At 46.0% G+C, this 16,507-nt stretch overlaps 3 protein-coding genes across 5 annotated transcripts in view; 1 reads left to right on the forward strand and 2 right to left on the reverse strand.

Moving 5' to 3' along the window:
- The first annotated feature begins 1,697 nt into the window (after positions 1-1,697).
- LOC112155577 (thymidine phosphorylase) lies at positions 1,698-11,000 on the forward strand. 2 transcript variants are annotated; one of them, XM_024287291.2, is made up of 10 exons: positions 1,698-1,836; positions 4,925-5,161; positions 5,228-5,430; positions 6,159-6,257; positions 6,324-6,453; positions 6,524-6,642; positions 6,707-6,869; positions 8,529-8,756; positions 8,878-9,018; positions 9,088-11,000. In XM_024287291.2, the coding sequence occupies exons 2-10, from the start codon at positions 5,044-5,046 to the stop codon at positions 9,225-9,227; spliced, it is 1,341 nt and encodes a 446-aa protein (XP_024143059.1). In that variant the 5' UTR covers positions 1,698-1,836; positions 4,925-5,043; the 3' UTR covers positions 9,228-11,000. The 2 variants fall into 2 exon arrangements, with proteins under 2 accessions (XP_024143059.1, XP_036066253.1); XM_036210360.1 differs by lacking the exon at positions 1,698-1,836 and having other exon boundaries at positions 1,850-5,161.
- Positions 9,855-12,720, reverse strand: lsm8 (LSM8 homolog, U6 small nuclear RNA associated). Its single transcript, XM_024287313.2, has 4 exons — positions 12,483-12,720; positions 11,465-11,505; positions 11,222-11,349; positions 9,855-10,246 (listed from the first exon to the last, which is right to left on the reverse strand). Exons 1-4 carry the CDS (start codon positions 12,511-12,513, stop codon positions 10,156-10,158), a joined length of 291 nt encoding a protein of 96 aa, XP_024143081.1. The 5' UTR covers positions 12,514-12,720; the 3' UTR covers positions 9,855-10,155.
- Positions 12,721-14,266: 1,546 nt separating this feature from the next.
- The window catches only part of grip1 (glutamate receptor interacting protein 1), a gene marked incomplete in the record, with an annotated part of 44,818 nt that continues 42,577 nt past the window's right edge, over positions 14,267-16,507 (reverse strand). For both annotated transcript variants that reach the window (XM_024287344.2, XM_024287338.2), the window contains 1 exon segment: positions 14,267-16,507.

Consider the following 16,507-nt stretch of genomic DNA (forward strand, 5'->3'; position numbering starts at 1 on the left):
TCTGATTATTTATGATAATTGTGACATAAAAAGAGGATTTATTATCTGAAAACTAAAAACAAATGCAGTTAAAATTATTAAATGATGACTTTTAAAGCAGACTGTGAAAAGTTCTCTTTGAGTTTTGGAGCCCCCTGCTGGCCAAGCCTGACTTATATTCACAGCTTTGAAAAAAAACTTTAGTTGTACTTTAGTTTTGTTTGTAAATTTCCTGAGGAAAGTACGGCAAGTCGTTCAGGTCAGCCGGTTTCAGGATCTGGTCTTTCTACGGTTCATGGCGGTAAGACGTGAGGATCAGCGCCGCTGCTTGGACCTTCAGAACCGCCTGACCCCGCCCCTTTCCTCTCAGCGATTAAACGCTCTCCTCCAAAACACAATCAGCCTCTCAGTGCCTGTTTCCATGACAACGGGTCTCATCACCGCCGCGCCGCAGTCGTTTTTCTGCCTCCACGTCCGTCTCTCACATCCGGAGTTTGTTTCGGCGCCGAGGCGGCTTTGATCGGCGACACCAGAACCCCCTGCTGGATCGGTGTCTGTGGGCAGATACAGAATCACCAGAACCAGAAGCTGGAGAAGATTTCAGCTTCCTCTGATGCCAGGAGGACTTCCTGGGAACCAGCAGGTTCCTGGAAGTCCTCCTGACATCAGAGGAAGCCGGCGGTTCTGGAAGACTCTGGCGCCCTCTGGTGGTGATCGCTTCTAAAACATCTAAACCTAAACGGGTCTCAGCTGCTCGAGCAGCTTCCAGGTGGAAACGTGAATTTAAAAGGTTCACGCCTGAAGGTGACACCAGGGGGCGCTGCAGAAACCTCCTGCTGCTGTTCTTCTCCCCGAGCAGACGGCGGTTCTTCAGAACCAGAACCAGACCCCCGACGGCGTTACGATCAATCACCTGGACGTCGATCGGTTGAGAATCCAGACGTCTGAGCTGCTCGCGAAAGCCTCTTCCTCCTCTTCCTCTTAGCTTCCTCTTTTTACAGGATGTTTGTAGTTTCTTCTGGAGTGAATGTGTGTACTTGTAGTTTTTCTTCCTTTTCTATATCCTGGAGAGCACACCATGACAACGGCTGAGCTCTGGACCGATTGTAACCTTTCTAATAAACGCTCATTTATTACTAAGTTATTCTCTGGATTCTTCTGGATTTTTATCCTCTGGTCTGGACTGGTCTAATCTGGCTTCGTGTGGCCATGTCTGGCCTGGTATGACCTGGTCTGGTCTGACATAACCTGGTCTGGTCTGGTTTGGCCTGGCTTGGCCTGGCCTTCATCATCAGCCTCAAGAACAGTGAGAGAAGCTGTCTCAGAGCTCCAAACCTTCAGAAGGAAAGTGAATCTGAAGAGAAAGTTCTTCTGCTCAGAGATGAGTCCAACTGATACACACAAACACACACAAACACACAACATGAATCCACCTATCACGAGCTCCATGAGATCGGCCCATTATAATGCTTGGCTCCTCCCACAGGGAGAACGGGTTAGTCTGGGAACCATGAAGACGCCCCAAACCCGGAGTTCTGGTTCTTTAACTGATGAACAGAAACAGAACCAAATACTACAGGATGAACCCAAACACGTGTGTCCGTCATGTTTGTGTTCATCCACCAACCAGCAGTGGCCCCGCCCCCTGACAGACTGTGTTTAGTGAGTTGATGAAACTCTCTCGGTCAGATATGGAGAACCAGAACTTGACCGAGAGGTTGAACCGCAGCTACACTCTGATTGGCTCCTTCCTGCTCTCTGATTGGCCGGCTGCCGGCGTTATAATGAAGCCACGGGTCAGCGGGACTCAAACCGCACCAGGAGGGACGCTGACGCCGGGTCCTCCCAGCTGAACGGGTAAAGTCTGACTTCTTGTTGAACAGTAACTTTTCCAGGAATGAAGCGGGTCGCTGCTGCAGGGTCAATCACTTCCTCTGGGGTCGTTCGCGGGTCAGAACCATGTTCGGGTCTGGACTGAATTAGAAGGTTCTGTAGAGAAAGTCGGGTTCTTCAGTCGCCTCCAGAATCCCAGAAGAAGAAAATCCTCCTTCAGCTTCATCCTGAACCAAAACCTCAAACCTGTGAGATGATGTGGAAGAACCAGATCCAGAACCAGATCCAGAACCTGGATAAAGCAGATCCTGCAGGCATCAAACTATCCTGACAGGGAGGCGGAGCCTCTGAGAACATCAGAGGTGTTTAAGGCCTTCTGATTGGTCAATTTTATCTGCACCTCTTCCTCAAATGTTTATTTTATAGATCCAAAAATAATTTGAATTAAACGGATTATATCAACAAGACACTGAAGCTGCTCTTCAGCGCCCCCTGGGGGTAAAGACTCCAAACTTCTCTAATCAACAAGGAGAGAATCGTTTTTCTTTGAAGAAAAATGTACTTTTAAATTTAAAACATAAATCTTTCTGCAGAGACATGACAAACCTTTGAGATTATTCCAAACATATCAAACTTAACCATCAACCTCAAAGTTTCAGCTTTGCTGTTGGAACATTTTGAATGTTTTTTTTTATACACTTCAGCAACTTTTTATGGATTCTTCCTTTTCTGTCAAATATTTGCAGCAGTTTTAAACTTCCTCTGAACTCTAGACTCGTTAAAACGACCAGCTGAGTGGAGGCTACAAACCAGACGCCGACTTCAGCTGCCTTTAAAGGTGTGACCATCGACTGTATAAGAGAACTGGACTGACTGACATCATCCATGGAAACGATTTACTTCTGGCTCCGACAGAATGAAGTCAATTTTCACAGTATTCGGACGCCGGCATGTTGGAACCAGATGTTTCTATGGCAACCACTCTCACCATTCACCTGTCAAACGTTTTGAACGTTAGACGTAGGGGCCAACAGGCTCCGCCTACTTTCAATTAAGGCCTCGGATTGGTCAGTTTATAACTTGAAAAACAGTAATGAAAAGAGGATAATCAAGATGTTAATAAAAATGTCTCAGAAACAGAATGTTTATTCTGACCAACAGAATGACTGAGTAACAGCTGCACCAGCTCAGTGGTCCTGTGGTAGAGTGTCTGTCCTGAGACTGGAAGGTTGTGAGCTCAAATCCCGGCCGAGTCAGACCAAAGACTCTGAAGATGGTACTCAAAACCTCAAAACCCCGTGAAGGGGTTGGATTGAGGGTTAAACCAGCAAATGGTTCCAGAGCGCAGCTGTGTCTGCAGGTCACCCCTCCTCTAGGGGGAGGGGTCAAACGCAGACATCTCACAGACCTCTGACTTTATTTCTCTATAGAAGTCGATGGGATCTTGTGGGTACTTCCTGTTTGGATCATCAGAGGGGCGGAGTCACTCTGTCCAGTTCTCTATATAGGACTTGACATGCGTCGAGTTACAGACAGATGTGGTGTAAAGAATCTGGTTGTTTTCCAAAATAAAACTTTCTTCAGAATCAGAACATAAACTAAAAAATCAAAGTTACCGGTACTGGTACTGGTACTGGTACTGGTACTGGTACTGGCCCGGGGTTCTGGAGAACACGTGTCAGATTTCACTCTTAACGTGTCTTCAAAACTCTGCCACACATGGACAGCTGAACTCTAGAATCTGATTGGCTGTCTGTGGACGCGTTGTTGACATTCGGGAAAATGACTGATAGAAACGTCCCAGAGACCCTCTGGATTCATGCTGTCGCCCCCGGGGGGCGGAGTCTCATGAGGGGCAAAGGGGGAGAACTGTTTGCTGTGGAGGTTAAAGTCCTGCTGTCTGACCTCTCGTCACACATTCAGCACCGCGGAGAGCGAGGCCAGACCAGCAGGGGGCGGGGCCTCCAGACGTCACATGGTCAGTCAGAGTTACAGCAAACATACGTCTGAGTGATTTCTGAGGAGATGAAACAAACACATCCAGATTCTTGTCCCTGACGCTTCCACACATCAGGAGACGGTTCAGAGAAACGCTGAGGCTCAGCTGGACGTCTGGACCACTGATGATTCAGCAGATGAAGCTCCTCTCTGCAGCAGCTGAGCACAGCCGGGCAGGGGGCAATGAGACATCCCATAATGTGGCATAAACGCATGAGGACAGGAAATGGGAGAAGCTCCGCCCTCCTGTGGCTCGCTCTGAGATAAACGCTGAGACGCCAGAACCACCAGGAGAGGAGATGATGCTCCTTTGAGGAACCACACGGAAAGTCTCTGAGTTTCAGGTCTGAAGCTCGACTGACAGCAGGAGTTTGGGTCGTGTTGGACTCCTGCAGGGAAGTTCTTTGGACTTTGGTTCCGGCTCACGTGGGAGCTCCTCTGGGCTCCTGGAGGAGATCTGGAGGTCTGGACGTCTCTGCTGCCCCACAACTCGCCTCTGGATGAGCAGGAGATGGACGGAACAACAGAACCACCAGAACAATCCCAACCACTCCAGAAAACCAGGAAACGTTTTTTAGGTTATTTTAAAGTCTTTAAACTGGAATGAAATCTAGATTTTTGCTGATTTGACAAAAAAAATTACATTTCGGGAAAAAAAAGAATTAATTTACAGCTAAAACATTTTCAAGTAAAACATTGATTTTCCTGGAAAAAAATTAAAGATTTTTCAAAAGAAAAAGTTCTGGTCCTCAGATCCAGATCTCCCTACATTTAAGCTGCTGATTACCTGAATCAGGTGAGTTCACTTCAACAGATATCAGAGTCAGTAAATTTGCAGGTGTCATGAGTTAGGCTCCTGTTCCCTCCACCGACCACCAGAGGGAGCCATCTCCAGCGTTTTGGCCTCTTCTCCTGACATTACATCTCCCATCAGCCACTGCTCCTTAACCTTCGACCTTCCATCAGCTGCTCCCCAGCAATCCCCTCCCCTGTATTTAAGTGTGAAGTCTTGTTTGTGCTGTTCTGACCTTTACCGGTTTGACTCCGCCCTCTTCCTGCTCTTATCGATAATCAAACACGATTGTGGATCCAAACTGCCTGTTTGTTACAACAGTGAAGGGAGAGCTGGAAACCATCAGGACGGCGGATCTGAGGACCAGGATTGGCTAGTCCTGATTTAGTGTCTCTGAGAAGAGATCTGAAAGAGCCCCGCCCCCCAGAGCTCCTCCCAGGATGACCTCCATCCCCGACCTGATCAGGAAGAAGAGAGACGGCGGTCAGCTGACGGATGAAGAGATCCGAGTCTTCGTCAGGGCGGTGGCAGAGAAAACCATTCAGGACTGTCAGACAGGTAGGGGGCGCTCCACGCCGCACGCTAACGGCGAGCTGCGGTCACCACTACCAGCTTCCCTTTCAGGAGCCATGCTGATGGCCATCTGGCAGCGGGGGATGGTCAGCGCCGAAACCACCACCTTCACCAGAGAGATGATGTCATCGGGGGAAGTGATGTCGTGGCCAGAGGAGTGGAGGGGGCTGATGGTGGACAAACACTCCACCGGAGGGGTGGGGGACAAAGTCAGTCTGGTTCTGGCGCCGGCGCTCGCCGCCTGCGGCTGCAAGGTGAGCCGAGAGTCCGACACACAAGTCACATGACCAGGTTATGCAGTACATTACTGCAACGCTTCATGAAGCTTCAAAAACACAAATTTTTCATGAAGCTTCAGAAACGTTTCATGAAGCTTCAGAAACCCAAATGTTTCACGAAGCTTCAGAATCACAAAAACTTCATGAAGCTTCAGAAACATAAACGCTTCATGAAGCTTCAGAAACACAAACGCTTCATGAAGCTTCAGAAACACGAAAACTTCATGAAGGTTCAGAAACACAAACGCTTCATGAAGCTTCAGAAACATAAACGCTTCATGAAGCTTCAGAGACATAAATTCTTTATGAAGCTTCAGAAACATAAATGCTTCATGAAGCTTCAGAAACCCAAATGTTTAACGAAGCTTTAGAATCACAAAAACTTGATGAAGCTTCAGAAACATAAACGCTTCATGAAGCTTCAGAAACATAAACGCTTCATGAAGCTTCAGAAACATAAACGCTTCATGAAGCTCCAGAAACCCAAATGTTTCACGAAGCTTCAGAGACATAAATTCTTTATGAAGCTTCAGAAACATAAATGCTTCATGAAGCTTCAGAAACATAAACGCTTCATGAAGCTTCAGAAACACAAACGCTTCATGAAGCTTCAGAAAGTCCAAACACTTTTGTGCTCTTCCTGTATTCTGAACTCCGTCAGGTTAGACTTCCTCTGATCAGGAGCTCTTTCCTGTTTCTCTCAGGTGCCGATGATCAGTGGGCGGGGCCTAGCCCACACAGGAGGAACTTTAGACAAGCTGGAATCCATTCCAGGGTTCCGGATCCAGCAGTCGTCAGAACAGGTGCAGATCCGATGAACTGCTGGTTCTGTTGACTAAGAACCTGACAAAGTTCTGCTCCGCCTGCAGATCAAGGACATTCTGGGCTCGGTGGGCTGCTGCATCGTGGGTCAGACTGAACGGCTGGTTCCGGCAGATCGGGTCCTGTATGCTCTGCGAGACGCCACCAGCACCGTGGACAGCCTGCCTTTGATTACTGGTACCGAGCTGGAAGAACCGGTTCTGGCAGGAGGCCGGGTCTTCATCTGAACGTGAGCTTTGTCCTGCAGGGTCCATCATCTCAAAGAAAGGGGCGGAGTCTCTGTCAGCTCTGGTTCTGGACGTGAAGTTTGGACGGGCCGCTCTCTACAAAGACCAGCGGGGGGCTCGGGAGCTCGCCGACATGCTGGTCAGTCAGAACCCGGCCGATCGCCGGCTCACCAGAACCTTTCATCGGATGTCGATGCTTTCAGATGAGCGCGGGGAACGAGCTGGGCGTCCGGACGGGGGCCGTCCTCAGCCGTATGGACGCCGTGATTGGCCGGCGTGTGGGCAACAGTCTGGAAGTGATGGAATCTCTGGAGACGCTGAAGGGGGGCGGACCCGACGACCTGATGGAGCTGACCGCCACGCTCGGTAATCTCAGGGTCGTTTGGAGATGACTCCACAGCGCCCTCTTGGGTCAAACAGAGAGCTTCACGTTCTGAAGGAGATCCTTGTTCTTCCTCATCATGGAGAATAAATCTTCCTTAGAACTAAATTCAATCATTTTAAAGCTGCATCAGCAAAGTCTCTAAAACTCCAAATACTGAGGAACTGCTGGAAGAAAGAGTTTTTCTGCAGCAGCTTCTTCTGATATGAAACTTGGATCCCAAACGAACATCTTGAACACTTCCTGTATTTATGTTTGCTTAGAGAAGATAAACGATGTTCACAGACGAAACTGTTAAAGGTTAAACTCCTTCTGGAGCCACAAAAACACTGAAGAATGGGTCAGATTTGTGAAGGGCGCCCTCTGCAGGCACCAGCTGCCGTCACAGCGTTTTGACGAACCGAGGTCCGAATGACCTCACAACTACCTGATCTCTAGGGAAAATATCTCCGGACTATCCCGTCTCTGGTTTTAACACATTTCAGACACACGCCAACAACAATGTGTTGAGTTTTTAAAAGTGAATATGACAACATCCAAAGTAAAAACCTCATAAATATGAACTTTTGACTCAGACTGTTTATGAATCCAATGATGATGGAAACACTGGATGATTTATCAAATACGTATTTTAAGTGACATATTCTGCAATGCATTGTGGCCTATATTCACCAGTCCAGTGAGCACTGATAACAGCTTTCCTGCTGGGATTTCTGGGAAATTTCCAGAGTACCATAGTTTGGATTATAGGTTTGGACAGCATGAAAAACTGTCGTTAGACTGATTGGTGAAGAAATTTGGGGGCAAAGATGACGGAAACAGATGCTGCAGTTCCTCTAATGACCACTAGAGGAGAAATCTGCTGTTAAGTCACATGTAAAGATGAAAGGACCACAATCCTTTTTTCTTAAGCTTTTCAGAGTAAATTAAATCAATTTAGTTTGATCATATCTGACCTTTGACACACTAAAGAACTTAGTTTTTATTAAATATTAGTTTTTTTTGGAAATAAAATGCCTCGAACTCTGAGGCTCCGCCTTCAGCTCCTTGAGGGTGCCGCCCATTTCATGGCATCCTCCTAGAGCTGGAAGTTTGTAAAGATGGAAGAGCAGATTGTGGATATCAAATGAAAGCGCTTAGCCGATGTCTGCTAGCTCTGCGGTAAAAGTGTACGTTAGCCTGGGGGTGGAGCTGGAAGCGCAGACTCTTCCTGGAAGGGGCAGATCCCCACTTTGTGATGTCACAATGTGAGGACGTGTATTGGGAGGGGCTGGTGCTCAGAGACACATGAATGGATCGAAATATCACTTTGAGGTTCTTTAAAGTGAGAGATGAACATTATTATACTGTCAAAAGCTCAAAAAGTCGATTTTTCATGACATAGACCCTTTAAATTTTGATCAAAAGTCTATTAAATTCCAGCAGAACCTTCTTTAAATTCGTCCTCAGGATTCTCCAGTCATAAATTCTTTCAGTCTTAGCGGGTTAAATGAAAATGTCTCTACATTTCCAGGAATACTTCCTGTTACTCAGACCGTGGGATAAAGGTTTGTGGGTTTAGTTTGGGCGTTTCCTCCTGCGAACGCCTACACCTGAGGTCAGTGCGGAGCGGCGAGCGGCTGACGTGGTCGTTTGTTCTCCAGGTGGTCTGCTGCTGACGATGACCGGCTTAGCCACCGACCTATCACAGGGCAGGAAGAAAATCTCTGACGCTGTGATTGGTGGAGCCGCTCTCTCAAAGTTCCAGGCCATGATGGAGGCTCAGGGCGTGGCCAAAGAGACAGCCCGGGAGCTTTGCTCCGCCCACACCGATTACTTTAAGGTCTTCAGGAAATCGGAGCATCAGATGGAGCTGAAGGCTCCAGCAGACGGTGAGAAACTGGAAGGAATCACGTTTGTTTGTTCTTTTTGAAATAAAACTTTATCAGTTCATTCGAGTCGAGTATTTCTACAGGATTTACCGTGGAATAAGCTCCTCCCCTTCCTCTGCAGGCGTCGTCTGTGACATCGACGGGATGCTCATCGCTCAGGTTCTCCATAAATTAGGCGCCGGTCGATCCAAGGCTGGAGATCCGGTCAATCACAGCGTGGGGGCGGAGCTACTTGTGTCGCTGGATGAGACCGTCCAAACAGGTGAGACCGCCATGATCACCATAACGACGGCGGCGAGGACAGGAGTCTGACAGGCAGGTGTGCTTTCAGGGAGTCCCTGGATCCGGCTCCACTACGAGGATCCGGCTCCGACTCCGGATCAGATCCAGCAGCTGCAGAAGGCTTTGACTGTGGGAACCCGGACCCAACAGAACCGCTCGTTGGTGACGGAGGTTCTGCTACCGCGGTGACGCACGACTGTGAAGATGGGAAGGTTTTCTGCAGCCAGAACCACAAAGTGGTTCCAGGACTCAAGTTAGACCGGATCCAGCCATCCAGAACTCCTCCCGGACTTTCTTTTGTTAAGTTCTTCTTATGTCGTTTTATTCTTGGCTGCTAAAAACAACTTAAAAGTGCATCATCGCCCCCTACTGGAAGGGAGGATGGACCAGATGATTGTTTTTCTTATAACTCGAAACCGTAAACAAGTTTCTTTAGTCGAGTTAATGTCCAGAGTCCAAGTGACTCTTAAAAAACTGAAGGGGTGGAGCCAAGCACCGAACTCCGCCTCCTACTGTTCATGTTTAAATAAGAGGCATGACCCGACTGCAGTACCACACAGACACCAGTAGGTGGACGATGAAACAGCTGCTATAAGGACCAAGAGGATCATTTCTTTGGCTGTTTGCCTCCAAACGCTCACAACGTTTTCATGCTAGAACGTCGCTAAACGAGCTAATTATGAGCTATAGCACCCTGGCTAAGACTAGCTTAACTGCTATGCTAACGTTTTCATCATTTTTTCGCTACGATCGATCTAAAGTTTCCTTGAATCCTCACAGATCCAGAACTGCAGCTGTAAGAAAAAGTTCCAGACGGCGTTTTCACACATTTATTTGTTCTTCACTGAAAGACTTTAGAACATCAGAACTTTCTTACAAACGTTAAAACAAAACTAGAATCAAATCAAAAAACTTTATTAACTCTTCTTTGTAGAAACAACAGTAGGAGGTGAAACAGACTCTCCGTCCAGCTGCTTCTTCCTTTATAAAAATACAAACATCAGAACAGTCTGTGGAGGAGGAAGACTCTCACATCTTCATCTCTGCAGCTCCAGCTGATCCGCTGCACACCAGCAAGCCCCTCCCCTCTGGAGCTGTTGCCGTGGAGACGGCGGCCTCAGTGAACGACGGAGTTGAGCGGCTCGGCTCGGATGTTTCCTAAATCCAGCGTGGAGTCGGTCTCTTCGTCGATCTCACCGATCACGGCGCTGAGGCGGGAAAAGCAGAATAAGAACGACGTCCGTCTGAAAACCTCTAGCCCCGCCCCCCATGACGGACCGCAGCCTGCCGCTCCGATCATCTGATAGATCTGTGTGTTTTCATCGTGAAGACACCAGTTTTAGTTCAAATCGAAAGAACTGTCTGGTTTTCTAGGACATAGTTCCTGCAGGAGTCCATCAGAGACTCACCTCTGATTGTGGGCGGGGCCATCTGTATACACATTAGCGCTCTAACAAAAGCTACGAGTAACATCGTTTCTATCCAGTTCTGATCCAGATTCCAGCTCAGAGCAGGAAAACAAAGATGCTCATGGATCTATTGGTCTGCATCAGAAAGGGGCGGAGCTTGTAACCCCGCCCAGACGCTTTAAGGTTTTAGTCGTCTCTGTTTTTTCATGTCCTTCAGGATTGATCATTTATTTAAGTAGTTTTACTAGTTTGTCAGTAATGTTTTGTCATCTTCATGTCGGTCTAACACTTCGGTTACTTCAACATCCAGGAGTTCTTCAATCAGTAAAAGTTTCTGCTAAATAACTACATTTGAATGGAGTCTTGTTTCTTTGACCTTTACTCCATTCTTCTATCAGGTCATTTTATACATAAAGAATTCCATAAATACCTGGAACCTGGTCTGCAGGTGAGCTGTTAGCCAGACGGCAGGTGGACATGGCATCAGTTACATTTGAAATGTTTTCTTTTCTGTCCCTTTTAAATAAATAAAAATAAAATATTGATCAATGTTTCCTTTAGCGGGTTTTTCTTGCTAAGCAGATTTAAATTCTTTTTCATCAGTTTATTTGAACAATCATTTTGTTTCCTGAGGTTTTCTTCAGGAACTGCTCCTCTGTTAAATCCTTTCATTCCAGATGTCCACAGATGAAACTTGAGCTCCTCTGTTCACAGACTTTACAAACTGACCGTTTCCTGTTTTGTACGCGGGTTTATCGGCCGTCTCAGACTCACACGTTGTCTCCTCTGACGATGTAGAGTCCCAGCACCACCTGCTCCACGCCCTGACTGGAGCTGAAGACGCGCTCGTGGCTCTCGTCCAGGATGAGGTTGATGGTCTGGTCGAAGCCTTTCAGAGTTCCCTGAGGAAACAGACGAGGACAAACCTTCAGCCATCCTGACGGTCGATCAGTGTGATGCTGTCAGAACAACCGTGAGGACGGATCTCCTGAACACAGCAGGACCACCTGAACTCACCACGATCATCCTGCCGTCTGAAGTGACGATGGCCACCGAACCTGAGTCAGTAAAGGTCAAGGAAACCAGGAACTTCTAGACAGAATAATCATTATAACTCAGCTCTAAGGGGAAAAACAGCTTTTCATCAGAGTGAACTATTTGTTAAAAAAAACATCATCGGGAAAGTTTAGGGAAACTTTTTAAGATAAATCAGGTCCAGGTGACTGTTTTTACCTCCGTTCAGAAAGCAAACCTATGCCCCGCCCATCTTAAGCCACGTGTCTTCTGATTGGTTAAAAACAAGACTGTACAGAAAATCAGTCATCACAGATTCAGCTTCTGCTGACGTCAATAACCAACAAAACCTTCACAACTGAAAATAAACTGCATCCACTGCAGCCGACTGAAAACAGAAACATTTTCTTCTTTGTTGTTAAATTCTTTTGTTGTTTTCAGCAAAACAAACTTCTCTGCAGATGATTCAAAGATGAATATAATTATGGGATGTTGGTGTTAGCATGAATCTGTTAGGATCACATATAAAGAGAAGACAAGTGAGAAGTTGAACTCTAGTGAAAAGAGCGGCTCTTTAGAAGCAGAATTCCCGATAAAGTGTTCACGACGTTTTTAAATAAAGTTTTGGTTTCACAAATCTGATTCACATTATCTTGTACTCAAGAACAACCAGCGAACAGGAACTTTTTCTCTTCATGATTGATTGTTTACGTTTTCTGACAAACCTGATTCTCTGATGATCGATCATGAATGAAAATTATTCAAGAAAATAGCAGAAAACTAACCTGGTTACTTTAAAAGACGTTATTATGAGTTTTGTATTAAAACGAAGCAACAGCACAGATAAAAACACTTAAAATCTAAAGAGGGATGACGTAAAACCTTCTAAATTAAATGTAATTACTCTCCACTGTTATTTAATGAAATAATAACAAACTCGCGCTAAGCTAGCTGTTAGCCCTCCATTCATTTGAACGGGCAGCTAGCCTGTTAGCCGCTAGCAGCAGCAGCGGAAGGATACGGTTGATGTAGCTCTCCAGTGCGGTGGACATGTTCGTCCGGAGCTCCGTCTGCGTTTATCCAGCTGACGGGGACACTTGCGTGTGAAACAGGCGGAAAAAACCCGCAAAAACCACCGCACGGGCTAATGTGAACAGCTAACAACAGCCAGGATCGACTAATCGAACACAAACCCCACGAGCAGCGGCAGACAAGTGCGCATGTCCTCTTTCTTCTTCTGTGGTGCTTTTGGCGGATGGTGAACTGCCTACTGGTACATTGGCGCCAAAAGCTGGAAAGGAGTTTTTAACTTTTTCTTTGCCTTTCAGCTCCTTAATATTCTCACCGCAACTTAAAGTCCGCGTTAGAACGCGTTTGTTTAAAGAATCTATTGGAAAAAGAGAACATATATTGAAGTAATACTACAGATACTCTAACTCACGTGTCAAAGTCAAGGCCCGGGGGCCGGATCCGGCCCTCCAGATCATTTGATTTTATTGTTATTAATGACCCGATGTTATCTTGAGCTCATTTCTAACTTGTATCATTTTGACAAAATATATTTTTATGGAGAGTAAAATATTAAAAATTATTTAACGTTTAAGTTGATTTATTCTGGAATAATATTCCTGCCATTTCATTATTCATAATTATGTTAAAAAGTTACAGTTTTAAAGTTTTAAAAATTGTCATTCTGCAGCTTTTTGGACTATTTTGGCATTTACTCAGATTTTATTGGCTGTTTTGGAATTAGGGTAATATTTACTTTTATTTTTTACATCGGGTTTGGCTAATTTAGGCTTTTTTCCGTTTTTTAGGATATTTTGAAATTTAGCTATTTTTTCAGCAACATGCTAGCTGTTTTGGCTAACCTATGTTTTTTTTGTTTGCTTTTTTTTTTTTTTTTGCCAATTTGGCATTTAGTAAATATTTTAGCTGGCTATCAGCTTCAGTGTTTTTAGCTATCAATTTCAGCATCTTCAGCTATCAGCACTAGTATCTTCAGCAGCCAAATTCAGCTTACAGAATTCACACTAGTATTATTGCAGGTAATGCTATACATGTAGTTCATAATTATGTTAAAAAGTTATGGTTTTAAAGTTTTAAGAATGGAATTCCAGAGTGTTCAATAAGTGTTTATGCTGTTCGGCCGTGACCTCAGGTGTGTTTTGGCCCCCTGTCCGATTCAGTTTGTCGACCCTGCTCTAACTTCAGCATTTCAGGCTGTTTTTCTGAGACCTTTTTTGTAACAAGTCCTTCACACATCCCAGCATCACGCTGAGATGTTTACATCATCCTGATTCAGCTTAATGTCCAAACCTTAGTTTGTCCTAAAATAACTTCAGTTTTCTGCCCACCATCTGTTCACTGGATACGTTTGTTGTTGTTTTGGTTGCTGGATTATCTAATGACTGATTACCAATAACAGCTATTGTTGTTGTAGTGTAATAAACAGCAGTTTTGAATTATCTTTAATGACAAAGAAGGAAAGTTTTAAACTTGAGGATGTTTTTGTGACTCGAGAATCACAAAGTAAACCTCACCTATGCACCTTTTAGTAGCTGGATAGGCTCCAGCAACTTGTAGTTGCAGAAGCAGGTTCGGCAAATGGATACATTGAATCAATCGACTGTTTAAATATATTTTGCCTTAGTTTTAGCTTCTATACCCGTTCGGTGAACCTCAGTTTTACCATCCGCTCCGGGCCGGTTGAAGAACCACACCTAATCAGGTGTTCTGCATCCTGGATGATTGCAACACAAACGGAGAATTTCCTGAAGAAGATTTGGACTCACAGAGATTCTGTTTACAAATGTAAAACTTTTGTTGAGTTTAATGTGAAACATTATATACATGACAGGAAACCCAAACAGACACGTCTGAATGCATGTGCTAACGTTAGACCACACGTGGAGTCACGTCCTCCCATCTCGCTTTATTGTTGCTCAGTAGTCCATAAAAAAAGACGGGGTGGGGGTGGAGGGGATCGGTGGACGGGACAAACACCAGGAACCTCATGCTACCAAAGTATTAAATTTGTACAAAAATACTTTACAACATCCTTGTTCCTTTAAAGAAAACAAAAATACAGTTTGGTTGGTGAAGCTACATGAACAGGAATCTGACCCACTATTTGAATGGCAGTGCAGTGCACGTGCGTGCGTGCGTGCGTGCGGGTGGATGTACTGCGGAGCTGGAGTGCAAATCCTTGCAATGTCACACACGCGCACAATAACACACGCACGGTTAGAACATACGCACAAACACAGTGTGTATGGCTTTAGATCGCACTCATCGAACCCTCTTAAGCCACGCCCCCTTTAGCCATGACCACCAGCTGAGCGTGTTCTGGAGTCACTCACGAGCAGATGTGACCGGTGTGCGGACAGCATCTCAAGACAATACGACGTTCGGGATTGTTGGGTTCTCGGTAACCGTGACAACCGTGTTCTGGATAAAGCAGCAGCCGCCCTCCAAACTCCCTGAATCCGGGTCAGTTTGTCGGTTTGACCCCGAGCAGTTTTTAGGTAATTCAGGCGTTTCCTGTTTCCAGGAGAACTGGAGCAGAAAACAACACAACTGACGGAGTCTGACACTGTAGAACATCGGTCCATGTGCAAACAGCAAAATGAAAGAATGATCGCGTTAGTCCTGTGCTATGCTAGCCAGGTTAGCCTAGCTAGTGCTATCTAGGCTAACTAGCTAGCACTGAGTTAATAAATACTGCATGATGTGTATTAAGACGAAGAGCGTTCACATCAGAAACATCGACTCCATGTGGGTCCTTTGGTGCCGTTCACAGCAGCTAGCGGCTAATCAAAGCTGAGCTAGCCAAACCTCAACGCTCCAGCTGGTAAATATTGACGATGCGTTTAAACATTGACTGTATATGAGAACTGGACTGAGTGTGACACCCCCGCCCCATAGAAAATGGTTCACTTTGAGATCCAACCAAACCAATTCAGTCGCCTTTTTTTCGTGAGACAGCCGCCATGTCGCTCTGAGTCATCGTTTCTATGGTAACCACTTTTACCAATCAGGAGTAAACTTGCTAGAAGGCCACACCCCCGCCACTTGAAAGTGAGCTAGAAGAAATGTATCAAACATTTTGAATTTTCGGGGCCAGCAGGCTCGGCCCACTGTCATTGAGGTATCTGATTGGTCAGTTTAGAACTACAGAAAAAACACGGGGAAGAGGGAAGGGGGGGTTCATATACAGTCAACGCAGTCCATGATAACACACTGTTCTCTTCGCGTTAGTATCCTGCTAACCTCTCCTTCGTTGTGCTAACTGCTAATCAGTCCTCTTTGGAGTTGGAATAACTGACCTGGTGGTAAATGTAGCTCGGGTTAGCCTTGTGCTATCTGTAGCCACACGTCATGGCTATGCTAGAACTGTGCTCAGCGGTTGCTAGCCACCAACTGACAACATGCTAGCAATGTGCTTAAAATCTGAAGCGTCCTGATTGAAGTCAGGTCAGCCAATCAGAGCAGAGGCTGGACTGTTAGCAGGGCGGCTTGTGCTGGTCACACTGGGACTGTCCCATGGACGGAGGTGCTAAGCCACGCCCCCTTTCATCCGCTGCTCTTTTGGAGGCGCTTTCTTCCAAACCGGATCAAAGCAGGAAGAAGAAAAACGGCTCATCCTCACAATCACAGAACGCTCACTACGCCTCGTTTACCCAGCATGCATTTCCAAACATGCGTCTTCAGATTCCTGCCGTGGCTGTTTGGTTCTCCTCCCTGTGAACGTCTGTCTGCGTTCACGCTGAAGGGAACCGTTCCAACAGCAGAGGTCCGGATCAGAACCAAACCAGAAGGTCTGGACTCTCAAACACACAGCACAGGTGTTGATGGTCATTTCCTGTCGTGTCATTGGATGGTTGTCGTGGTCATGAGGTGAAGGGTCGGGGTTCGGCTGGTTCGATGTGGACTGGAACAGCGTTTTTTTGTTTTTATATCGTCTCCACGGCAACAAACAGAACTGACAAACAGTCGATCAAAACACACCTATTGAGTAGCATTAATAGATCACTGACTTGGGTG

Source organism: Oryzias melastigma, linkage group LG23 (genome assembly GCF_002922805.2).
Source record: "Oryzias melastigma strain HK-1 linkage group LG23, ASM292280v2, whole genome shotgun sequence".
NCBI lineage: Eukaryota > Metazoa > Chordata > Actinopteri > Beloniformes > Adrianichthyidae > Oryzias > Oryzias melastigma.